At 47.2% G+C, this 25,809-nt stretch overlaps 1 protein-coding gene across 2 annotated transcripts in view; it reads right to left on the reverse strand.

Annotated features, from left to right (window-relative positions):
• Nucleotides 1–25,809, reverse strand: part of PEBP4 (phosphatidylethanolamine binding protein 4) — a 249,734-nt gene that overhangs the window by 78,831 nt on the left and 145,094 nt on the right. For both annotated transcript variants that reach the window (XM_032389226.1, XM_032389225.1), the window contains exon 4: nt 18,234–18,332. In XM_032389226.1, the coding sequence (XP_032245117.1) occupies nt 18,234–18,332 (99 nt within the window). The remainder of the gene's footprint in view (nt 1–18,233; nt 18,333–25,809) is intronic.

The raw sequence follows: 25,809 nt of genomic DNA on the forward strand, positions 1-25,809 counted from the left end.
ACCCAGGAATCATTCTGTGGAGAACGTCAGCACCCCAGATGGTTAGAACTGAAAGGGGTTTAGGGGACCATGCAGGCCAGCTCTTCATTTCCCTTGGGAGAGCACCAAGGCCCAGGGGGATGAATGATCCGACTCCAAGTTAGTGAACTGGTTGGCAGGAGTTCAGTGTGATTCGGAAGGGTATGGGTTTTCGTTTTTTTGTTTTTTTGTTTTAAAGATTTATTTATTTATTTATTTATTTATTTATTTGACAGAGAGAGAGCACAAGCAGGGGGAGTGGGAGAGGGAGAAGCAGGCTCCCGCTGAGCAGGGAGCCCAACGTGGGGCTCGATCCCAGGGCCCTGAGATATCATGACCTGAGCCAAAGGCAGACGTTTAACTGACTGAGTCACCCAGGCGCCCCTGGGATATGGTGGGTTTTAAGCAGAATTTGGAAAATGAGTGGCCATGGATTTGGGAGAGAAGAGGGCGAGTGGATACTTCAGGTAGGGGGATGGCAGAAGAAGAGGTTTGTGGGTGGGAGTAAGTGGTCAGTGGTGATCAGAAGTAGCGGTCAGTGGTGGGTGCTCAGTTGGTGGAGGGGTCTGCTTGCTGGAGGAGACCGCTGGCAGACATGTGCTCAGAGGAGGGGGAGAAGAGCGTCTTGCTGTTGTCTGTGGGTGCAACGATGCAGTGTGTTGTGACAGCCTGGCCAGGAGATGAAAGCACGAAAGGTGAGGTGGTCAGGGGGAGTGCCCTGGCTGGGACGGTGGCCGGGAAGGGCCCATGCCAAGACGAATGGCTGTGTCCCGGGTAGGGGCCCAGATGTATACCAGGGCAGGAGGCAGGCGAGCAGAGTCTTCCCACGGGGCTGGGAAACTAGGGCAAGTGCCCTGGAACAACTAGGAAACAAGACAGCGTATAATCCAGTGCTAAATTGTGTGGCACAGACTAAGTGCTAAGTGGGAGGCCAGACGAGGAGAGGGGTCTTGGAGTCATAAGGAAGGTAGATTTTGAGCAAAACTTTTAAAAACAGCAGCTTTGGGAGAGAAGTGGGGCTCTGGGTGTTATTAGTCAGGTTTTTCACTTTTTGTGTTTTATGATGCTTTCGTTCCCAAGGGTTTGCTAATCCTGGAGAGACTGTCCTTCTCGGGGCTAGCTAATTCCTAGAGATAGCAAACAACTCACTATGCAGACCAACCAATGCAAAGCCCATAGTTGCCAACCACATCCTACATCTAACTTTCACACACCAAGCCAATATTCCCCTGTCCTGATCACCTGGGGGCCAGGTACCCGGCGACTAGAGACCCCGCTCATGGCCCAGAGCCCATCGAGATTATTCCAACTCTCAATCCTAAAACTGCTTTCAGACTTGCCTCCCCTGCCTCGCCCATGCCCATTCCCTCCAGTAGAAACCACAGATAAAAGACTCTGGGCCATGCTGGCCTCTTGCTCCTTCTGCCTCCTGACTGACCCCGGTGCTTCCCCACACGGCCCTGCATGGCGTGGCATGGCATGCACGGTGTGTCCCTTCTCCTAGAACTATGAGGAATAAAACTCCTCTCAGTGGCACTGATCTCTGCGTCATCTCTCATGGGAAGGAGAACAGCTGTCAGATTTGGGGGCAGCTGGTGTAGGGGAAACTTTTGGGGGGGGACACGGCTAGGTTCAAATCGTCCTTCTCTCCCTTGACTCTTCTCCCCTGCTCCTCCTCCACCATATCTCACTTTGCTTCACTGCCCAGTGGCCTTGTGCTCTGGTTTGCTCCGAGGGGCCCAGCCAAGACTCTAGCACTGTTTATTGCCGCTTCGGGTTTGGGGCTTAAACCAATCTGTGACCTCTCCCCTAGTAAGCAGCCCTTCCAGCCTTGCCTTCAACAGGAGCCCAACGCTTTCCCTGCCATTAGGGAATTTTGAGCGTCTCTAAAGCCAGTGGGGAGAGAGTTTGGGAGACAGGGATTGGTGGACTGGGAGAACTTTCCCAGAACCTCTATAATTGCAGGCCTCGGCTGGCACCAGGTGGAGCTCATGAAATGCCAAATTTCGATTTGGAGAGGGAGAGGAGGTGAGACCTGAGCAGCCCAGGGAGGACGGTCCCTTTCTCCTTCTCTGGGGACGCAGTCAGCTACCGAGGGAGTGCCCCAGACCTGCAGGGCACGTGCCAGTCAGTGGCCTCTTTCATTCAGCAAGCTCGGGGCAGTGAGAGGAAAGAGCAGTAGGACTCAATTCTGGTCCATGCCCTGCACCATAAGCTCAGATGACCTTGGGCCTCAGTTTCTTCATCTGTGAAATGGAGGATTAGGAACATATAAATCCAAGGGCTCTTCCAGCTCTAGAGATCTAGAATCTCTGAGGGAGGGAACGGTCCATCAGCCATGAGGCCAACCCCGTCCCAGCTTCAGGCATGTTTTGAGACCCTTTACTCCTCATGGCAAAGGAAAATAAAGGTGCCCTAGTGCTGTGCCCTCCTAGGCCAGGCTGGTTTCATCTTTCCTCCTGGGACAAACAGCACCTCAGGCTGCAGGGTACACATGGCAGGACCTCATGGGACTAGTCCTCAGAGCCCCTGGGATAATAGTTCAGGGTTACTTCCCAGAATTGGAGCCAGGCTGGGGAGGGTTGACTGTCCTGCCCAAGGTGGGGCTGCAGAGGGCAGCAGACTTACTTCTTGGAGCCAAGATGCACAACTCCCAGATTCTGTGGGAGAGTGCCAGCTCATTGTTTACCCTTCACAATGTGGGAGCAGTCCAGAATTTGGCCGACTTTGCCTCAAGGGATGAATATATGCCCCCCTTTCTTGGCCATCTCCTCCCGCCCATCCCAGCCCTACCTGGCTGTCAGAGCCTTGGTCACCTCCCTTTCCTACCCTCTCCCTGCCCACGCCTTTTGAGCTGCTGTAGCTCTTCTCTCTACCTGATTCAGTACTTCCTGGTGGTGGTCCTTAGTTCTTAAGTCTTTCTCCTGACCCCCAGTGATGGTAATCCTCTGGGGGCAGGCTCTTTGTCCTCCCCCAGGACCTAGCACAGCAGGTACGAATGGAAATCTGTATGATGGGATAATGCTGCGGAAAGATACCTTGGTTTGGAAAATCTATGTGAGGTCACAGCTGTGCTTGAGAGGAAAGACCCCCTTCCTCACGGGGGGAGGGCTGCGGGACACCCCACATCCGTATACATCATCTCATTTGAGCCTCACATAAGCCCTGTGTTTCTGCCTTTTACAGATTGGGGCTCACGGAGGCAGGTCATTGGTTCAGAATCACAGAGCAGCCATACGGACCCAGGTCCACCTGCTTCTTCCACTGCACCACACTGCCTCCTGGGGCAGAGGTCCCTGCTAGCGGGGGGCCAGGTCCTCAGGGAGGGCACCTGTTCCTGACATGCAGTAGATCCAGGGACTGGAAACAGCAGCGGGAGAAAGAGGTAGGGCTGGAGGCTGGGCTCTTGACCTCTGCTACCTGGAGGCCAATTCCCAAGGAGATCAAAGTTTCTTTGGGGGATGTGTGTATTTCTTAGGGAAAAGGCAGAACATGAGCTCACTCCCTGAGAAATGGTTTTACAAAAGCACATGCACACACGCATCCACACACACGCATCCCCCCCCCCCCACACACACACATCCACACACACACACAAACCGCAGCACGGCTCCCCAGCACTGGGGCCCTCCCCCAACCAAACCCAGCTCTCCTCCTACCCTATATGTGCAATCTTGTGAAAACTCCACCACTCTTAAGGTTAATAAGGCTCATTTGCTTAAGATAGCACCTGTTTCTATGGTGACTCCTGCCACCCAGAATCTGTTCATCAACTGAGACAAGAAAACAGTGACTTCCACCCTCTTTGAAAGGAAAGAGCTAATTCTTAGCCAAGGGCTTGACAGGGCAGCAGCCCAAAGAGCTCTGGAGGTCTGTCCTTCTACCCTATTTAAGTCCTTCCCTGTAGCCCCTCCCCTACACCCAAGTGGAGTCCCCGATTCTTCCAGAGTGCTCTGGACTGTGGTTTTCTCCTCCTCATCTTTCTGGGAAGCAACACAGCTCACTGCTGGGGGTGGGGATGGGGTGGCTGGGTAGGGTGGGGTGGCAGGGGGTGGTGGTGGCAGGGTTGCTCTCTCCTGCCCCTCAGTCTCTGATCTCCCCACACCGACTCCACCATGTCTTTCTGGGCTGAGGCTGGCAGGAGAGCACGAGGAACACCGGGAACCCCCCCATCCTACTGCCCACTACTCAAGGCCTATTGCTCACCGTGGCATGACTGGATTCCTGCGGCCGCCCCAAGCAGGGCTCCTGCCACAGGCTTGTCTTCCTCCAGCTGATGTGGCAGGCTGCAGCTACCTTCCTCCTGAACCAGAGCTGTGCAGGCCTTGCCCTGCTCCCTGGCCCACTCTAGTCCTCTAAGGTCTGTCGCTGAGGTTTGCAACACATTGGTCCTGACACCAGTTCCAGCTGTGGGTTGAAAATCACGAGGGATGTAGGTTCCAAGGCAGGTGTTGCTCATCATAAAGCTGCAGCAAATGATTTACCTTTAACAATAAACCGGAGCAGCTTCCATGCCCTCCCTCCAATGCCACTCTCTCTAGCACCTGAAACACTTTGCTGACGGGAGAGCAAGCGCACAGGGAACGGCGCGGAACTTGCAGCTTCTTGGACGTGTTCAGAGACCCAGGGGTGTGCGTTGTGCATACAAACAACGTTTTGGCAGAAAGAAAGGTTGGGGGCTGCCGATTAGAGGATCAAGTATGGAATTAGACTCTCAGAGCTGGATGTGATGGTGCAAATCTACATAACCTGCTCATTTGCAGGCAAGACAACAGAGACCCACAGAGGGGCAGACCCGGAGCAGTGTCATCCAGCTAGCAAGGAGCCCAGCACGCCGGTCTCCGAGTCCCAAGCTCCTCTCCAAGAGTCACACAGCTTCCTGCTAAATAGAACCAACTTCTCACGGCCTCCAAGGCGCTTCCACAGCCCTGGCCTCACTGCCTCTCTGAGCTCGGCTCTAGAGAGGCTGGTGTCAGGCTCTTTTATAAAATCCCAGCAGCTGAAAGCTGGAGGCAGTGGCCTGAAGCCACTTTGCCCAACCTTTTGCCCAGTCCCTGGCAGACGGCTTCTTCTTGAACACCTCCAAAGACAACTTACTCATCCCCTTCCTCAAGAGACAGCCTTAAAAAAAAGAAGAAGATAGCAGGAGGGGAAGAATGAAGGGGGAGATATCGGAGGGGGAGACGAACCATGAGAGACGATGGACTCTGAAAAACAAACTGAGGGTTCTAGAGGGGAGGGGGGTGGGAGGATGGGTTAGCCTGGTGATGGGTATTGAGGAGGGCACGTACTGCAAGGAGCACTGGGTGTTATGCACAAACAATGAATCATGGAACACTACATCTAAAACTAATGATGTAATGTACGGGGATTAACATAACAATAAAAAATTAAAAAAAAAAAAAAGAGACAGCCTTAAAAGGCCCCGTGGCTACAAACACCCCGAATGTATCCCAAAGTCAGTTGCTCTCCTGGCATCTCCCCTGACTTCCGGCCTCATTTCAGTCTCCTACTTGAAATTTCCAGTGGAGACCTAAAGAGCATCACAGAATTAACTGTCTGAGACAGAACTTCAGATCCCCACCCACCCGCTCCCCGCCCTGCCTTGCATGCCAACCTGCCCATCCTCCAGCGTTTGCCATTTCAGTAAATGGCGTTGCCGTTTGCTCAGGCCCCTCATGTAGGCGCCATCCTTGGACCATCCTTCACCCACCATGTCTAATCCACTGGCAAGTCCAATAGACTCTTAACCTCAAATAGACCCCAGTCATGTCCTCTCCATGCCTACTGCCATCACCTTGGTGCAAGCCACCCTCATCCCTCCCAAAGGAGTGAAATGGCCTCTTGTGGCCACCCTGCTGCCACCCTACACAGCAGTCAGAGTGATCTTTTAAAGACACAAAGCAGAGAGTGCCTGGGGGGCTCAGTCGGTTAAGCGTCTGCCTTCGTTCGCCTCAGGTCATGATCCCAGAGTCCTGGGATCGAGCCCCGCATTGGGCTCCCTGCTCAGCGGGGAGCCTGCTTCTCCCTCTGCCTCTGTGCTCTCTCCCTCTCTCAAATAAATAAATAAAATCTTAAAAAAAAAAAAAAAGACACAAAGCAGGAGTGCCTGGCTGGCTCAGTCAGAAGAGCATGCAGCTCTTGATCTCAGGGTTGTGGGTTTGAGCCCCATGTTGGGTGTAGAGATTGCTTAAATAAGTAAAAATTAAAAAGACACAAAGCAGTTTTCATCCTCTTTTTAAAGCCCTCCGATAGCCATGTGCCAAACTCCCTGTCCAGGGCAGGACACAAAGCCCTGTGACAATAATTCTCAATCCCAGATGCACATTGTTTTTCCTTCAATTTTCCTTTTTCCTTTTTTTTTTAAATTGTGTTGGAAAAAAACTGTGTTGAGAACACTCAACATGAGATTTACCCTCTTAACAAATTTTTAAGTGTACAGTATTAATCTCTAGAACTTACTCATTCTGTGTCACTGAACCTTTATACTCCTTGACTAGTGACTCCAATTTCCCCCTCCTCCACCCAGATGGACATTTGTATCACCTGGGAAATCTTAACAGAAATGGTGCCTGGGCTCTGTTTCCAGGGGTTCTGATCTAGCTGGTCTGACCGCAGCCTCCCAGGTGATTCTTTTATTTATTTATTTATTTATTTATTTATTTTTTTTAAAGATTTTATTTATTTATTTGACAGAGACAGAGATAGCGAGAGCAGGAACACAAGCAGCGGGAGTGGGAGAGGGAGAGCAGGCTTCCCGCCGAGGAGGGAGCCCGATGTGGGACTCGATCCCAGGACCCTGGGATCATGACCTGAGCCGAAGGCAGACGCTTAACGACTGAGCCACCCAGGCGCCCTCCCAGGTGATTCTAACCAGGGAGTGGTCGAGGATAAGACCCTCCCTCATTGCTCATCTTCTGTGCATTTCCCTTTGATCACTCTGTTCCAGCTGCACTGGCCTTCTTTCTGTTCCTGGAACCCACCCAGACTGTTCCTGTCCCAGGACCTTCGCTCCTACTACTTCCTCTGCCTATATGCCCTTTCCTCACTGTTCACCTGCCCCATTTCTACTCTGCTAAAAGGGTCACCTCCTCTGTGGAGCCCACCTTCTTTCCTCCCAGGTTCCTGGGACCTAACTCCACCCTGACACTTTCACTCTGTACTGTATGTAGTCATTGATTTACTCCTCTGCTCCTCTCACCAAACAGGTTGCTCTTCCCTGGAAGGGATTTGACTTTATAAACTTTTGATCTGCAGCACCTGAATGAAAACTATTGTCTAAGATATGCTGAACTTAAGCTGAATGAATGAATGGGTGAATGAATGAATGAGTTAACAGAGGTAGTCTGACTGATGCAGTAAAGGGAAATTATAATCTTCAATGATCTAAAAGCCTTTACTTCCAACGACGTGATCTAAGATTACATTAACGTTCTTAATTCCTGCATTATGGTTTCACATTCTATTATTAGCTTAAGATTAGCTTAAAAATTAACTAAAACTCCTTTGATCCTTTTTCCTCATGAACTCCTGCCATGCCAGATCTTCCACGTTTTGTACTTGTGCAATTGATTTAGAACCTAAATATAGAACCTTCAGATTAACCCCTGTTAAATTTAAGTCTTTCAATGTAGGCCCATCCTTCCAATTCGCTAAAATTAACTGTCTCGTGTCAGCCATCATACCAGCAATTCCTTGAAACTTTGTGGGATCTACAAATCTGGTGAGCATGCTATCTATTAAGATATCAAGCAAGGCGGGGCCCATGCAAGAGTCCCATGGTGTGTCACCAGGGACCACCTTTCTGGGTGGCAGTGATTAGTCAACACTCTTCAGGAATTGCTAACAAGCCACAAGCCCACCTAACACAATAGTCATCAAAGCCATATTTCTCTTCCTTGCCGACAAGGTTACCAAGATCGACTTGGTCTAATGCCTTGGTCGTGGACCTCCTCCTGTTCCACTGGAGCAGTGCTTTGATCAACAAAGAAATCTGAGTGGGGAGGTGTGACTTGTTTTTAGTGAACCTATGCTGACTCCCAGTGTTCACTGTTTTCTATGTTGTCTCAGACCATCTATTTGTTAAATCGGTATTGAATTTTGATGTGGATTGATACCACACTTGGTAACCTAAATTCAGGAATTTACATTTTCCTATCCTATTTCTGGAAATGACTTTGTGACCATAAATCTAAGGACTTTGAAGGTCTTAGCTAATGAGATATTAGCTCATGCAAGGCAAGTAAGCTTTTGCAGATTACAGAAAGGCTTCCTAGGGAGAGAGGACACAGCAAGCATGGTCCCTAGAGGCCTGAGACACACAGAAGGTGTGAGATTCCACAAACAATTCAGCAGGAGCACCATGGGGGCTGGTGGGGCAGGCGGACCAGAGCCTCAGAGGCCTTGAATAACACGCTGGCTAGATAGGACTCTGTCCTGAGAAACTGAGGAGTCACTGCAGGGCTTCAACTAGGGGAGTAACATGATCATATTTCGGTTTTCGAAAAATAGATACCTTTGGAGGGGCTGGGATTGTAGGAGGGGGACAAGTTAGTAGACTTTTACAGTAATAATCTAGAGAGAAGTGATAAGGGCTTTAATTAACTCAGCTGTCTTGGCTTTTACGTTTATGTTTATGATTCTTCTTTTTTCCTACCCCATTTAAATGTCTGAGTGTTTATTTTTTTTTTAAGATTTTATTTATTTATTTATCAGAGAAAGAGAGCACAAGCAGGGGGAGTGGCAGGCAGAGGAAGAAGCAGGCTCCCCGCTAAGCAGAGAGCCTAATGCAGGGCTCCATCCCAGGGTCCGGGGATCATGACCTGAGCTGGAGGCAGACGCTTAACTGACTGAGCCACCCAGGCGTCCCACGTCTAGTTATTCTGCTGCATTCTTGGAATGCAGGCTCTGCTATCCTCTGACTTTTCCAGGCCTGCTCATAATTGAAGGCCCAGCTCAACTTCTATCTCCACTGTGCAGTTATCATATCCATCCTCCTCCTACCCAACCATTATCCATCCACCCATCCATCCAGCCTTCCTCCCTTCATTCTCTTATTCGTGGTTTCATGCCTTCATTAATCGATTGAACCAACGTCTACTAAGGGTCTTCTATGTTCAGGGCACCCTGCTAAGTGCTAGGGATATATAATAAGATACAATTCTACTCTCCGGGAACTCATGGTCTAGTCAGGAGAAGAGACCCATAAATAATAACAAAGCGAAGAAGGACAAAGCTGGAGGTATCAGGAGCTGAGCCTTGAAGGAGGAGTGGTTGCCTCGTTGCCAAGGGGAGAGTGCTCTGCCCTTTTATAGCTGAGTCTCAAGAGCCCAGTTAGAGTTGACACCATACCCCCTGAGTTCTACTCTCTATTTCCTACTGAGTAGCAGAAAAAAAATCACATTTTTAATTCTTCTAACATTTATTTATCAAAAACCTATCTTTCTATCTGTCTATCATCTACTACTACTATTTAATGGCCATAGTGCTGAGCACAGTGCCGGCTAAGTAGCTGGTCCCAACACTTCCCTGTTAAATCCGATGCCTGCATTGCCTTTTTCCCTCAAGCTCTTTTCACTGGTAACCAGTGAATTCTCCTGACCAGGCCGTACCCGACCTCTTGGGAGTGCTGTCCGCCCTTGACTTTCTAAGCTTCCTGCAGAGGACTGAGGGTGCTCCAGAGGGAAGCAGGGGAGAGCCCGCACGTAAGCGGCACCTACCAAATGGCAGGCGCTGTGTTGCTGGTGCGCCACACATTTTATCTCATTGAGTCTTCACAGCGCTCCTGCAAGGTTGATGTTAGTGTCCTTTCACAGAGGAAGGGACAGACTCGGGCACGTAAATAATTTGCTTCCCAGTAAGTCAGAGGATCGACCTCCTGGGTGTGTGCTGCGCTCCAAGGTCCAGAGTCGGGGCCGTGCTCTGGCTGTGGGTGCAGCCAAGGCAGAGGCAAACGGTAGAGGGCCGGAAAGCTCAAACAACAGCTCCCACACCGGCACTCTTAGCGGCCACACCTGGCCCTGATGGAAGCTGTCACATGGGCCAGGCCCGACAGTGGGTGTAGCACCCACCTCAACTCTGGAGAGGCAATATGGTGTCATGATTACATGTCTAGGCTCTGGATTCAAATCCCAATCAGCCACTTGGTAGCTGTGAGATCTTGGGCCAGTAGCTCGATCCCTCGAGGCCTTCTTTTCCTTGTCTTTATTCCCTTCCTCTTAGGGCTTTTGTTAAGACTAAATGAGATATTCATGTAAAGCACAGTGCCCCAAACCACATGCTAAGTGAGCAAGTGTTTTTTCTGATTTTCTTTTTTCCTCTTCTCTTTCTATTCTTCCTTCTTTCATTTATTTATTTATTTGTTTATTTATTTTTTGAGAGAGAGGGAGTGAGCATGGCGGGGGGAGGGGCAGAGGGAGACGGAGAGAAAGAATCTCAAGCAGGCTCCATGCCCAGCGCAGAGCTCGACACGGGGCTCCATCCCATGACCCTGAGTTCATGACCTGAGCCAAAACCAAGAGTAGGATGCTTAACTGACTGAGCCACCCGGGCGCCTACTTCCTTCTTTAATTATTACTGCTGTTGTTAATATGTTACATGAATATAAGCTATAAGAAGAGTGTTTCTAGCCAGGAGAGGACATACGCAGGTGGAAACATCCAACAAGTCATCTGCTCCAGGCTTCCACGCACTGGGGGAATTCCCTGGGTCACCCATGGGTAAGTACTTTCAGTGATAAGAAGCTCCCTCCTCTGTGGAGTATATGCTCAATGCTTAGGCAGTTCAAATTCTTAGAAAGTTCTTTCTTCTATGGAGCCAAAACTTACTACCATGTAAATTTCACCCATTGGTTCTAATTCTGCCCAGTGGAGCACAGCAGGATCACCCTTGTTTTCCAATTAGATTTCTTCACATTTTTAAGGAAATCTTCAAAGAATTTTTGAGGACAGTTGGTATGTCTTCCTGTCCTGTTCCAGCAGGCCAGCCGTCCCACCTCTTTCAGGTCCTGCTCACTTGACATAGCGTTTATACAGCTTTGCTGTTCTGGTTGCTTTCCTCGTGCTGCTCATGATCTTTCTTAAAATACTGTGGCCAGAACAGCAAACTCTTCCAGGTGTGGTATGACCAGTGCACACTAACAGAACTCTCCTGAAATCAACGAAGGATCCCTCGAATATGCTGCCACCAGCCCTTCCTTTGTCTCTTCCGAAGCGCATGTGCTCAGGGGTGGGGGCCCGAGGCCAGTGGACAGTGACAAGCCCAGGTTCCTTGTGTCTGGGCAGGGTGTCTGTCTCCGTCTTATCCATTTTACAGCATGGCCATGGAGGGGAGCCACCCTCTGTCCCCATCAGAGATGAGTTCAGAATTGGGTGGACAAGGCCGTGCTGTTCCTTTTGGGGGAGTCCATGGGTGTGTGTGTGTGTGTGTGTGTGATAGGGTTGGGGGGGCGAGAGAGGATGGGGGGAGAGAGAGAAAGAGAGAGAGAGAGAGAGAGGGAGAATTTTCTGCCTGATCCAGGAATTCTCCTGGATGGCAGAATTGGTTTCCATAACGACTTTCTGATATAAACATATTTGATAAAAATAAGTTAACAGTGGAGCTGTGGTGGAGCACAGACTCTCAGAGTGCTGAGAGGGAGGGAGAGAGAGAGGGAGAGAGAGAGAGGGAGAGAGAGAGAGAGAGAATGCGCGCGCACAAGCTCTTCGAAGAACAGCACTTTCCTTTTTTCTCCCCACCCTCCTGGTCAGCCTCTCTATACATAGTTTCCATAAACCAACTAAAAAGCTTTGTTGACCATGTTCCTGTCTATCCTGGCCCCTTTCCTGCTTGTACACATCATATTCATTCTCTCTCTCTCTCTTTCTCCTTAGTTACCTGAAGCACTACAGTATGTATGGGATAATATGATAAATTCATTTCCAATTCACTGCATTATCCCTTGAATATTTTAATGACTCATTGAATGGAGTAAAAAAAGCTATTTCAAATGAACAATTATGCTGCATTAGTCTGAGGGCTGATTATATTTAAACACTGCTCACATGGATAACAGGACACAGCGACCTCAGCATACGAGAGCTAATTTGGCTCTTATCTCCAAATAATTTTACACCGCAAATTACTATGAAAACCTAAAGGGCTTTAAAAACATTCATCAAAAGATAATATTCCACTTTGTAGCAACATTTTATTTAAATTATTTTGAATGGGAACGAAGGCATCTCTGGGGTGGGACAATGACAGCAAGGTGGGGACTGTGTGTGATAAGAAAATGGCAAGCGGGTGCTGGCTTGCGTTAAAAAGACAGAGGGAAAGTGTCCAGGAAGATGTGCAGTCCTGACGGGCTGGGGGTGGGGGGCGCGGGGAAGCAGGCCTCACTGGCCCTGGCAGACCAGCCCTCTGCCCTGGCTGTGGTCTGGTCCAAGGGGGCACAGGGCAATTCCCAAAGGCCAAATGAGGGGGCTCATCCCCTTGCCCCAACTACCAATGCCTCCATGAAAGCGGGTCCTGGTCAGTTCAGGTCCTCCAGGCTGGGCCTGAACCCACCTGGACTTGAAAGGCAAAAAGGATGAACTGTTTTTACTGGCAGGCTTGTGTCATTGTCTAGAATTGCAAAGCATGAGTCCAAGAGCCTAAGGGAAGTTGCTCAATTGTAAGTGGCTGCTGTGGTCAGATCTCCAAGTTGGGGGTCGTAGGGGAGAGGATCACATTTACCAAGGTCCTACTGTTCTGTTCAGAGTCAGGAGCCTTAATCTCCTTGAACACCGGGAAAGAGATATTATTATCATGCCCATTTTCATGATGAAGAAACTGAGGCTCAGAAATTCCTATGTGAAAGTGCCAGAGCCTGGAGCCTCCCCTGGTTCATCTGACCCAAAAGTACAGGCCTGGTGTCTGCCCCTTCAGGGTGGCCTTGTACAAGTCTGATCTACAACCAGGGCCCCCCTGCACTGTCCCCATCACCAAAGGCCTGTAGGTCTTTAGGGAGCCTTGCTGGTGTTCATTACCTAAATTAATGGACCCTCACAGTATAGGGCAAAGCATGTATGGACAAGTGCGCAAAGAGCAGAAAAACTAAAAATACAGGTCTAAATAAAGAAATTAATTAATTAATCCCATTTCCTTGGTTTGATCTCTTCATCTGAACTTGTGGTCTTGATAAAGATTGTTTATTCTTCTGTTTGTTATCATTTGCTTGCTTCTGAGCATAGATATTGAAATTGGAATATATATATATTGCATAGTATATACAATATCAGGATATATATAATATTCCAGTATTACACACACACACACACACACACACACACACACACACGTCACGCACAGTATATTTAAATTTCTACAGGATCTGCTGCTCAGTTGGTTAGGAACAGGGTAAATTTGCCGTTTTCTATAGAGCCTCTCTCTAGGGAGTCTTCCCCTTTTTTGCATATATAATTTCCTTTTCCTGTCGCAACCCTGAAGGGTAAGGATTTGTGTCAGTTTTACAGAGGAGAAGCCGCAGTCTCAGAGAGGTCAAGTAACTTTCCTGAGATCACTCAGGAGTGGAACCGATCATTCAAGCAAGTGTCCCGACGTGTGCTAACCGCATCACTGGAAAGCAAGTGGCTAAGATCCTTGCCCTGTTTATTTGGTTTACCATTTATCTTATTCACCTAACACACTGAGGGGTCCTTTAAGAAACAACCTCTCATTATGGAAAAATTCAACCCTTATAGAAAAGTAGACAGAATAATGGACTCTTAGAGGTCCTTTTAATTCCACCCAGAATTGGTTGCGCTTACAGCTGTCAAAGGTTGAGGGCACTGAATGAAAGGGAAACACGAACTTGCCGTTTTGCTTTCTTTCTTAAAACAAAAAAGATATTCAGGGCAAATTTTAGAATCATTGACGGTTTCTAGGAAGATTTTCTTTTTTGGAAGAAAAAAGGTACTCTTGTCTCCTTAATTGTTCTTTGTCACCAATCATGATATTCTTTGTGGAAGGTATTAATATACCATCTTCCTGTGTTCAATATTCCCATTAACAATAAAAAGTCTAATGAAAATATCTGCATGAAAAGCTCTGAGCACTAATTTCAGAGACAAATAGAAGATGAACCAATAAGCTTTTCTTCTGAAATGAATGATGCAAATTAATTGATATCTTAATTAGGCTTTAGCACAAAGATTATTAGTTAGATTGAATCAGAACTGAAAAACATCTTAAAGAAAAAGCCGAGGAGGACATGGCACTGAGGGGAGCGAGGTGTTAGTTGTCAATGCTCTGTTCGAAATCTCTTTTGTTCAATGAGAGGTTTTTCAAAGAGGGGGCGGAGAAGGACAGCATGCTTTACCTAGGAGTCCCTGCCTGCCGAGGTCTGGCCAGCGTTGGGGACTGAAGCCTCGTCCTGCCCCTGAGCTGATGGGAACCCACCTCTGTGGGAAGTTCTGCCCTGGGAGAGCCCCTGGTGCCCCTGTAATCCCAGCCCTGTGCTGCAGCCTCTTCCTCTGCCTCACCAGAACAGAAGCCCTTGGAAGGCAAAGATTTGCCCTGTTGTGTGCGCATCTGCAACCCCGGGGCCACTGCAGTGCCTGACTTAGGAACAATAAGGATAATGCTACAGCCAGCAATTATATACAGCTTACTCTGCGCTCTGAGTACTGTTCTAAGCGTTTTACTTAAAAGAACTCATTTGAACTTCATAACAACAGTGTGAGGCAGGCACTACTGATTAGCCCCCCTTTTCAAGGGAGCATATTGAAATGCAAATTGAGTATCTTGCTCGCCAAGGTCACATAGCTATACTGGTGGATTCAGATTTGAACCCAGTCGTCCGGCTCCAGAGTCCTTGGTTTACACTTGCAAACAATGGTCAATCCATATTTGTTGAATTCAGCCAACGAAGGGTACCATGAACGCCTGGTTCCTACTGGTGGACTTCTCTCTAGTTTTTGTACAGGTTTCCTTTCTCCAGAGCTTTATCTCACTCAATAGTACACTCCTGCCGGCCTCCCTTTGGGGCAGGGGGCTGCAGATGTTCCCTGTATTCCTAAGAACTGACTGCTGTTTCAACCCAGACAGATGGCCCCCAAATTGTCCCTACTGAGGGGCTCCCATGGCCGTGGTTCCGCCCACCACCCAATTAGACCTGGGCCCCTAATATCACAGCCTGGGTTCCACCTTCATGGCCACTGCGAATCACAGGGCTATCGTCACTCTACCTCTGCTGTGACTTTATGGTGTGCCTTACTGTTGAGGCCGCTGACTGCTGAGGGTAGCGATACTAGGTAGGGTTTACTCTTAACCTAACATATCAAGGGTTAAAATTACAGAGGAGTTCGAAATTCTTCCCAGGTATATTTGATTGCCCAAGATAGCATTCCCTGGGGAGGTTCCCTAGCAGCATCTATCCGTAAGAGGGAACGAGAAAGAGAGCCCTGGAATGGTAGGTGACCCACGGAGACTCTGCTTCCCATCTGACAGAGAGGGCACGGTGGGATGCCTCTTGCCACAGCGGAGTGGCTGGCTGAGATGGGGTGTGAACCAGACCATGTGGTCCGACCACGTGGTAGGGTGTGCAATCTGGAGCTTGGGGGCTTGGGCTGAAGACCCAGCTCCATGACCCTCTAGCTAAGAGACTGCATCAGCCAGCCCCTCTAGGCTTCGCTTTCCCACCTCTGAAATGGGGATAATGCCTACGTCACAAAGCGATTGTGGGGCTCAAAAGGAAGTGTCAGAAGCGATTGTCACTTGAAAATTGCTCCACAGTTGGGAGACGACAGCAATGACCAAGGCATTCCGACGCTGAGCTCCGTGGTCTTCCTTCAGTTGGCTAAACTCCCTTCTGGAGACTCATTCGCTCCACACTGATGGAAGTGGTGCCTGGGCATCTGCATTTTAACACGTTCACCCGCGGATTTGAACACGCTCTAATGTCTGAGACCTACTCAGCCACAGCTAACGCCAACACAAAGGAAGTACTGCTGGGTTTGATGAGAGGCTTCCCTTTTTTTGGCCGAGGTCCACAGCCTGAGACCTAAACGAGCCTGGTTTTTATATTGGCCATGCAGCTGGAGGAATGTGGGGGCTGGTGGGCAGGCTGAGTGGATATAGCTGAGGAGAGCTGCCGCTTCCTGCTGGACGCTTGGATCAGGGAAAGGGGCTGAAAATGTGCCTGAAAGCCAAGCCTCCTCCGGTCTGAGCGGCAAGGCTGAGGGCCACAGCCGGGCAGGTGGCCCTGCTAAGCTCTGCGGCTTAGCAGTTTGCCGGCCACCTGCCACCTGGCACCTGCCACCCGCTCTGCTTCTCAGCTGGGCTGCTGAGAGCCCGTGTGTGTGCCGCGAAGCATCTGTGAGAGACACTGTCCCGAGTGCATGCTGGGGTGAGGGGATGGGCGGGGCGGGGGGCTTCAGGCTTGGAAGAGAGGCAGCCTCATGGCCCCAGGGTGCCCTCGATGCTGAAATGACTCCACCCACCACAGTTTCTGAAGTGTGCCCCAGAACTGCCCCATAGAACCCTCTTATGGACAGCCTGGTATGTGACGTCCAGAGCAATACTCCTTTCTTGAGAGCTTCGCCCCCTTGTGACGGCCAGGGAATCCCAAGTACAGAAAATGGCAAGGCTCTAGATTGGGGCAGGATCCAGTATCTTTCCCTTTGGTGCTCTCAGCCCGCTCCCTGCGCTGATGGCATGAAAATCCCCCAGATCTGCCCCTTTGCATGTTTATGGTGTTTCCAAGGCTCTTCACCAGGCCGAGGAGCGCTTGGTCGGGAAGGGTGTTGAACAATGCCCCTGCTTTCCCTCACGCACTGTCCAAGAAGCCACTGCCAGAAGCTTCCCTGGAGGGAGCCCTTTTCAAGGCCCTCTGTAGCCAGCACTGCCTCTGAGGATGGGCTGCCGACCTGAGCATCCTGTGAAGGGCCTGTGGTCACTGGGCAGGGGTTGCTTGACAGGGTGGCTTCCTCCCCAAGGCCCCCAGTCTAGGGGTTGTGAGAGCCCCTGTCTTGCTCAGGAGCATCAGTGGCTAGTTCACACTGATACCCCTTCCTCTGACCCATAGCAGTAGAAGGAAAAACACAAACTCCTTACACTTGTGGTACTATGGTTTCCAAAGTGCTCTCAGGATGCTCTCTCATTGGATTATCATGACAACCACACAGAGGAGGTAACATGGTTCCTATCTTACAGATAAACATGAAATGCCCAGAGGGACTCCGGGCAACTTAATGGTGATCATTGATTTGGGGACCAGCCAAACCTAGATCCAGACTTAGTCTTTCTAGTTCTGGATTCCCACTATCTTACGGCTTGATGCCTTTGCACACTATGCGAAGGCCATCCACGAGCTCTCTCAGCGCAGACGCACGGATGGCTGAAGCTAGCGTGGAATTTCCCAGAGTGTGCGGCCAGGCGATTGTGAGCACAAGATTCAATAGTCAAATGAGGTTGGAAAATAAATGCATACTATATAGTGCACATTAGAATATTAAAAGCTCTAAAAAATCCTTCAGTGAGGAATGGGATTAATACAGTGCAACCTGGAGTCTCCAAAACTTGTTTGGGAATAGAACCTTTTTTTCTTCCCCCACATAATGCCCGTTAACAATGCATCAGACTTGTGTTCCTCAGACCTACTCCAGAAGGGATGAGCCAGGCTCCTTCACTATAATGTGATGGCAAAGGGACACAGATGAGGGGAGGCCGCTTGTTTCTGTACAAAGGAAAGGACATCACCAGGCCTTCCCTGTGCCCCTCAGCCCATCAGGAGGAGAAGCTCCTGCAGGACCCCCCTGGCCAGCTCTGCCCCCTGGACTGCACAAAATCACCCCCGTGCCTTCGAATCCAGGCTCCTTGTGGTGGTGCGCTGGAGGCTATTGTTAAATTTTCAGAAAATTTGTGAGTTAATCGTTTAAATCATCAGGAATTCAAAATTGGCCATGATGGAAGTATTTACATTACAGAAATCAGCAAACATGACAAATTGGGGCTCTCCCCACCCGGTTTATCCTGAGAGTCCATTTACCTGTGCACCACTGATCCTGGATGTTTTTTGGAATTGTTAGAGAACTTGGAAGGGGCTGTGACAGCTGGAGGCAAGGGGCAACCTGACACGGAAGTCCTTGCTCTTCAGAGTCCCCAGCCCTCCTGAGTGAAAGCCGAGAACTGCACAGAACAGTCATCCTCCAGCTATAACCCCAAATGAATCAGAAAGTGCCTTCTGGCCTGCTTACCTTTATATCTGTTACCAGCCAGTGTCTCCAGAATTGAGCTTTGGGTGAAGACCTGCTCGGGGCATCTGGATCCACCATCACCAGGAGGTAGGTTGCGCCCTGTAACACATTCACCAGAAAGAAATGTAGCATCGTGACTAGAATTCTGACAGGAAAGCTGCACGGTGCAGTCTCTCCTTTCATCTCTACTGCAGCCGAGAATGGCGGGCCGACCCCTGTAGCTTCCTACCCAGTCCATCTTTGTTCTCGTGACATTCCTCTTGTGTCACATGTTTACTCGCAGAGAAATGAAGTCTATTAAGTAGACAGCTGAAAAGCTTGGCTTTCCCTTTATGAAGAAGAACAAATCAAACAAGCATATTTACTAAGCATCTGGAAGTCCCTAGCATCATGCTAGGTGCTATGATGGGAAAATGAAATTTAAAACAGGGCTTCTGCTCTCAAGAAGTTTACAGTATGGTTGGAGCAACTTATCCATGAACTTGGCAAACACAGGAGAACTTAGTCTGTGTCAGGAACAGTACCAGTTGCAAGGAATACTAGGATTCATTCATACCTCAACAAGCATTTACTGAACACCTACTATGTGCCAGAAATCGTTCTTTGGGCTAGGCATCCAACAGAGAACAAGACAGTGTGAACCTTACTTTCAGGAAGCTTTTATTCTAGGGAAGAGACACAGATTTTTTAAAAACTCAACAAACAAACCCGAACCACAAGGAAATGTCCAATTGGGCTTAGTGCTCTGATGAAAATAAAATAGGGTGGGGGTGAGACGGAGCAAGCATTCCGAGAAGAGGAAGCAGCCACTACAAAGGCCTGCATGTGGGAAAGAGTGGGGGTTTGAGGAACAGAAAGAATACCATGTGGCTAGGGGTGAGCAAGGGGGACAAGGCCGGGTTGGAGAGGTGGGGGGGGCGGTGGCACAGAAGTCTCTGTAGGCCTTGGTAGGCGAGGAGGAGGGTTTTACTCTAAGTGCAATGGCGAACCAATGGAGGGTTTTAGCCAGCAGAGTGAGACGCTCTGATTTGTTTTTCCAAGATTGTTTTGGTGGCTGGGTGGAGAATGCATGGTTAGCAGGAGGTGAGAGATGGAGCCAGGAGGCCAGTCGGGAGGCTGCTGCGGTAGCAAAGGGAAGGATGGTGGCATATCGGACTAGAACGGGGTAGCAATAGAGAGATGCAAGGAGGTAGATTGGGGAAGTATTTCTAGGTAGAATCAATGGGATTTGCTGATGGATGGGACAGTTGGGCATTGAGGGAGTGAGGAAAGAGAATTTGAGGCTATCTCCTGAGTTTCTGGCTTGAGCAACTGGGTGAATGGGACCATTTAGTGACATAGAAGACCTGGGGAAGAGACTGTTTGAAAGGGGATATTGAGAGTTCTGTTTTAGGCATATTAAGTTAGCAATGCTTCTAAAAGTATGCAAGTCAGAGTCTGGAGTCTGGAGGAAAGGTCAGGACTGGATAGCTAAGTTTTGGAGACATTGACGTATAGATGGTCCTTAAATCCATAGACTAATGAGATTCCTCTTGGACGGATTAGACATGGAGCAGAAAAGAGGTCTTTTGAACAGAAAAGAGTTCTCTAGAACAGCTAATGTTTAGAAGAGAAGAGAATCTAGCAAAGGAGACTGTGAAGCCAGAGAGGTGGGGGAACACCTGAAGAGTAGGTATCATGAAAGCCGAGCCAGAAAGAGTTTCGAAAAGGAGGAGGTGGTCAACTATGCCGAATGCTGCTGAAGGGTAGAGGGAGATGAGAACACAGATGTGACAATGTGATCGGACAACTTGGGGACACTGCTAACTTGGAAAGACCAGTTTCAGTGGAGTAGAAAGGACTGAGGTTTGCTTGGGATAGGTGGAGATGAGACAGGGGATGTGGAATTGGGAGACAGTTCGTAAAGATAATAAAAGAAATTTTAGTGTGAGGTCAGCTGAGACATGGAGTGGCTGTTACTAGATGGGAAGGAAGAGTCAAGAGATCTTTAAAATTTTTTAAATTATTCTTTTAAGAGAGAGGTGACAGTCAGACATGTCTGCAGGCCACTGGAAATGATCAAGTAGAAAGGGAGACAGAGAGAGGTGACAGAGAGGAGAAAGGGGATCGTTGCAAGAGGCAAGACTCTGGAAAGGTGGGTGGGGACAGGATCCAGAGCAAAAGTGGAGGGACCGGCCTCTGGCTCAGATGGATACAGGCTCAGATGCAAGGGACCTGGAGAATGTGATGGTGAGGAATGAGGACACTGTCTTCTGATGACTTCTATTTTCTGTGAATTAGAGGCAAGGTCTAGGGGAAGACAGATTATAGGAAGTTTGGGGACAAGGAAGAAGGGGTGAAATAGTCATTTTGGAAAGTGAGAAATTGAATATAGCATAGGTTTATAGTAAGGTTCCTAGATAATATGACATCCCACATCTGTGTGCTTTTAACTGTTCAGGTGCAGTCGTGAAGTAAGTGGTAGCTGGGTTTCACGTGGACAGGGCCTCAGACTGGTCAGGATGCAGGACGAGAAGGGAGTGGGGGAGTAAGACGTGAGTGAGGCAAATAGAGACAAGCCGGGGCTCCTCCTCGTCTGAAGGGGACGTGGCTGTAGTACAATGTGTGAGTGCCTGAACATTTACCAAGTGCTCAGGGGACGCAGAGGATGGAGCCTAAACCTCTCTACCTCAGGAATCCAGGCCACCTTCACAGATTGTCTTTTGAACTCGATCTGGAAGAATGAGCAGGGTCAGGAAAGTGACTCTGTAGGCCAAGGGAAGGGTCTGTGCAAAGGGATGGGGAGGTTCGGGGAATGGCAAGAATCTTGGTGTGCTGGGACACAGGGCATCTAGAAAGGAATGGTAGGTGACAAAGCTGAGAGGTTACAGGGACTAGATGATAGAGAGATTAAGTGTCCTAAGTCATTTAGAATTTGTTTTGCCACAGGACCATTGAAATTGTTTGAATAGACCACTGACATGATTAAGTGTGTGCTTTGGGAAGGCACATGATAAACGTTGAGTAAAAAACTGAAAGAAGAGCAACAAGAAAAAAAAAAGACAACTGGGATATTCTGAAGAGAGATCACAAGGGCTTGAAAATGCAAGTAGTAGTAATGAAGACAGAAAGAGGCATTTGTACTGTCCAATCAACAGCATGGAGTGACTGGATAGGGCCAATGGGGGAGAGGGAGACGTCTAGGATGACCCTGACATTCTATCTTGGGCAACTACATGGACGACAGTGCCATGAATATTAGGAGTAACACACTTGGGAGACCTTGAGTTTGGTGTTAAAATGTGCAGGCAGGGGCGCCTGGGTGGCTCAGCCGGTTTAAGCGTCTGCCTTCAGCTCAGGTCATGACCCCAGGGTCCTGGGATTGAGGCCGGCATCGGGCTCCCTGCTCAGGGGGGAGACTGCTTCTCCCTCTCCCTCTGCCTGCCGCTCCCCCTGCTTGTGCTTATGCGATCTCTCTGTCAAATAAATAAATAAAATCTTTTTTAAAAAATGTGCAGGCAGGGGTGCCTTGGTGGCTCAGTCAGTTAAGCGTCTGACTCTTGATTTCGGCTCAGGTCATGATCTCAGGGTCCTGGGATAGAGTCCCACGTTGGACTCCGTGCTCCACGGGGAGTCTGCTTGGGATTCTCTCTCCTTCTATCCCTCCCCCGCTTGTGCGCCGGTGCTCTCTCTCTCTCAAATAAATAAATTAAATTTAAAAAGAGAGAGAGAAATGTGAGGGGGAACATAGGATCATATCCCAAAGAGCCAGGTTGTGTGTGTGTGTGTGTGTGTGTGTGTGTGTGTGCGTGTGTGTGTGTGTGATTCCAATAGAATCCCAGAAGGAAAAACTGTATAATTGATACTCCCAAGAATAGGTTCTAGCCAAAGTAATAAGAAAGTAAAAAGAAACAAAGAATAATTACTGTAAAAGAAATAAAACCATCTATCCTCTTTCTGTCTTTTAATTAATTTTTTTTTCTTTTTGCAAGTGCCATGACTCCCTACATGAGAAATCCAAAAGGCTCAGCTGGAAACAGCTAGACTAATATTCAGTAAAGTGAGCTGTTACGAAATGCACACAAAATCAGTACTTATTAATAATGGCCAGAAAATACACTTTTAAAATCCCATTTATAATTGTAATAAAAAATATAAAATATCTAGGAATAAACTTGATGAAAAATCCAAGACTTAGACGAAGAAGCCAAAAAACTACTGATGTGCAATGAAAAGAAAACTTGAATAGATGTGGAGACACGCTATGCTTTTAAACTGAAAGAACCATTTACAAATATGTCGATATCCTTTAATTAATTAGCTAATTTAACACAAGTCCAATCAAAATCTTAAATAGATGTTTTGGGAACTTCATGGAATAATTCTAAAGCTCAGAATAGAAGAAAAAAATAATTAGCTGAAGCAATATTGAAAACTAGGGAAATGGTATTGATTTTGAAGATATTAAAACATATTATAAAGCTACAGTAATTCAAACAACGTGGTGTTGATTAAAGAACAAGTAACTAGAGAAAGCAAAGTAGAAAATCTAGAGAGAAACTCATGTTCTTAACATATGTGTATTTAATAGATGATCAAGTTCTCATTAAATATATGGTATTTAATATATGATAATGTTATTTCAAACAAGTAGGGAAAGGATAGATTATTTTTTAAGTGCTACTGAGACAATTGGCTCACCATGTGGAATAAACTTCAGTCTCCATTTCTTTCATATGCCAATTTCCAGATTTAAATGTGAAAATGAAAAAAAATCTTTAAAAAGTGACTTAATGAAATTTAGTAAATTCATATAATGGAATACTCTGTTAGAATTAGATCTTTATATTTTAATATGGAAAAATATCTAAAATATACTAGTAAGTGAAATAAGCTGCCGAATAGTGTGAATGTTATCATCTAAAATGTGCAGGAAAAAAAACTTTATATATCTAACTATATATATATTTATAGATATATTTGCATATGCATAGAAAATGTCTGGAAAAGTACACACCAAACTGTTAACAGTAAATGGCATGAAGGAAAAGATTGATATATTTAACTAGATATAATTTTGAAACTTTCATGACAAAAAAAAGAAAGCAAAATAAAATTCAAAGATAATGCTGGGAGAAAATATTTACAAGATCTATGATAAAGGGTTCACCTTAATATGTAAAGTACTCTTTAAATCAATAAGAAAAAGAGTAATAACCCAATAGAAAAATAGATAAGCTACATGAATAGGCATAAATTCATAAAATAAGAAGTACAAATGATCAACAAACATATGAACAAACGTTCAATTTCATTAGTAATCAAAGATATGCAAATTTTATAAAATAAAATCCCATTTTGCCTGTGAAATTGACATATATATTTTTTATGTCTATTCCCAGAGTTTTTTAAGGTATGTGGAAACGAGGGGTAGGTTACAAAATCTTATGTAAGATATGATCTCATTGTCTTAGTTAACCAGAAGAGAAGACCAAAACTGTATATCATACACATATATACCCTTCGATGGAAAGAGGACCAAGAAAATCAGAACTGAAATGTTGACCATCTCTAAGTGATGGGATAATTATGAACTATATTCTTCTTTGTGCTTTTCTGCATTTTCCAAAGTTTGTGCAATAAAATGCACTGCTTTTACACATAGGAAAAAAAATAAAAGATTTGTACTTTAAAAAAGCTACTTAAGAAGTCCCCAAACCCTCATTTTCTTCCTGGTCAAACAATGCTCAGAGGAATTCTTCTCTATGGCAGCCATCTTTTCCTTCCCATTCCCCTCGTTCACTGCCCCTCCCGGTCCCCACCTGCAGCTCTCCCACACTGGTGTCTGCTTCTATAAGTGGTGAACCAGGAGACTGGTCTCCGTGGGCGAATCCCTGCTGCACGGTGCTCTCTGAGGTGGTTACATCCTGAGGTTTATCCTAGATCCCCTCCCTGCTAAGCAACCCCATAGCAGACCTCTTCTAAAACTCAGCAGGAAAGAGAGCGCTTCTGTGGTGATGGTCTTTAGCCTTCTCTCTCAATGCAATCAGGGAGCTGGTTTTCAGCCCTTTCAAAGACCCCAAATGGCAACAAAAGCTCCCTAGCAAATATTTAGCAGAGGTGGGGTGATGTTCAGCAGATAAATTGGGAAACAGGCTATTCAAGAGCTTGGCTTGTAGCTAGACTCCTTGAAGTCTGACCCAGGCCCCCACTTGTTCTCTGCTGGTCCTTGGAGCAGATAGGCTGGCATAGGGCGGGGTGAAGGAGATGAGCTGGTCTCCGGGCACATGACACTAATGCCTGACCATGGTGGTCCATCCTCTAGGCATAGCCTAAGGAGAAGAATGTGCAATCAATACTTTCAACAATGGATTTGTCTCCAGAGATTTTTGTCTCCAGAGATTTTTGCACTTGCCACATGTCTTCTTGCCTGGGACAAAATTGTTTTGTACTTCTTTGGGGGTATCACACCGACCTAATGAATACCAGGCAAACAGTAGGTACTCATGAAGCCTTGTGCTGTGGGCTGGGGATCTTGGCTAAGTCTTTCTCCTCTATAGCTTTTTCTAGAAAACGAGGGGACTGATAGATGGTCTACTTACCTTCAGATTCTAACATCCATTCAGTGGATTCTGAGGTGTCTAGATATCATGTGAAACTAATCCTGCTTAAATGAGCCAACAGTCCCACTTCAGGGTATTTATCCAAAAGAATTGAAATCAGGACCTCAAAGAGATATCGGCACTCCTGTGTTCATCCCAGCATTATTCACAATAGCCAAGATGTGAAAAAAACCCTACATGTCCATCAATGGATGAATGGCTAGAGACAATGTAGTCTATACATACAGTGGAGTATTATTCAGCCTTAAAAAAGAAGGAATTCCTATCATTTGTAACAAAAGGAATGAACCATGAGGACATTATGCTAACTGAAACAGGACAGTCCCACAAAGACCAATACTGTATGATTCAATTTATATGAGGTATCTACAATTGTTGAACTCATGTAAGTAGAACAGAATGGTGGTTGCCAGGGTTGGGGGAGGGGGGAGTGGGGAGCAGCTGTTCAATGCGTACAGAGTTTGAGTTATGCAGAATGAGTATGTTCTAGAGATCTGCTGAACAACATTGTGCCTGTAGTTAATAATACTGTATTGTACACTTTAAAATCTGGTAAAGGGTAGATCTCATGTTCTTACCTCAATGAAGTTTAAAAAAAAAAAAAGAAAGTAAATCTACTTGAAAAAAGCAGATGGAATCAATGTCCTTGTCAAACATTCCACAAATCTCAAGAGTTGGATTGTATGCTCTGCTGGTGAGGCTGTGGGGAAGTTTCCTGCATTGCTGTGGGGAAGAAAAGTGGGGGAAATTTACCTTGGGGCTCAGCAATCCCATTTCTGTGATTTGTTTCCTTCTAAAGATATCTGCACGTTTATGACAATTTGTATGGAAGGTTTTCATTTCAGCTCTAGACAGGGCTGAATAATAATAGCAAAAGTTGGAAATAACTCAAGTGTCCATCAGTTGGGGATTGGTTAATAAACACTGATACATACTCGCAATGGAATACTTGATAGCTCTTAAAAACAATGAAG

This window comes from Phoca vitulina, unplaced genomic scaffold, assembly GCF_004348235.1.
Source record: "Phoca vitulina isolate PV1807 unplaced genomic scaffold, GSC_HSeal_1.0 scaffold53, whole genome shotgun sequence".
Classification (NCBI taxonomy): Eukaryota; Metazoa; Chordata; class Mammalia; order Carnivora; family Phocidae; genus Phoca; species Phoca vitulina.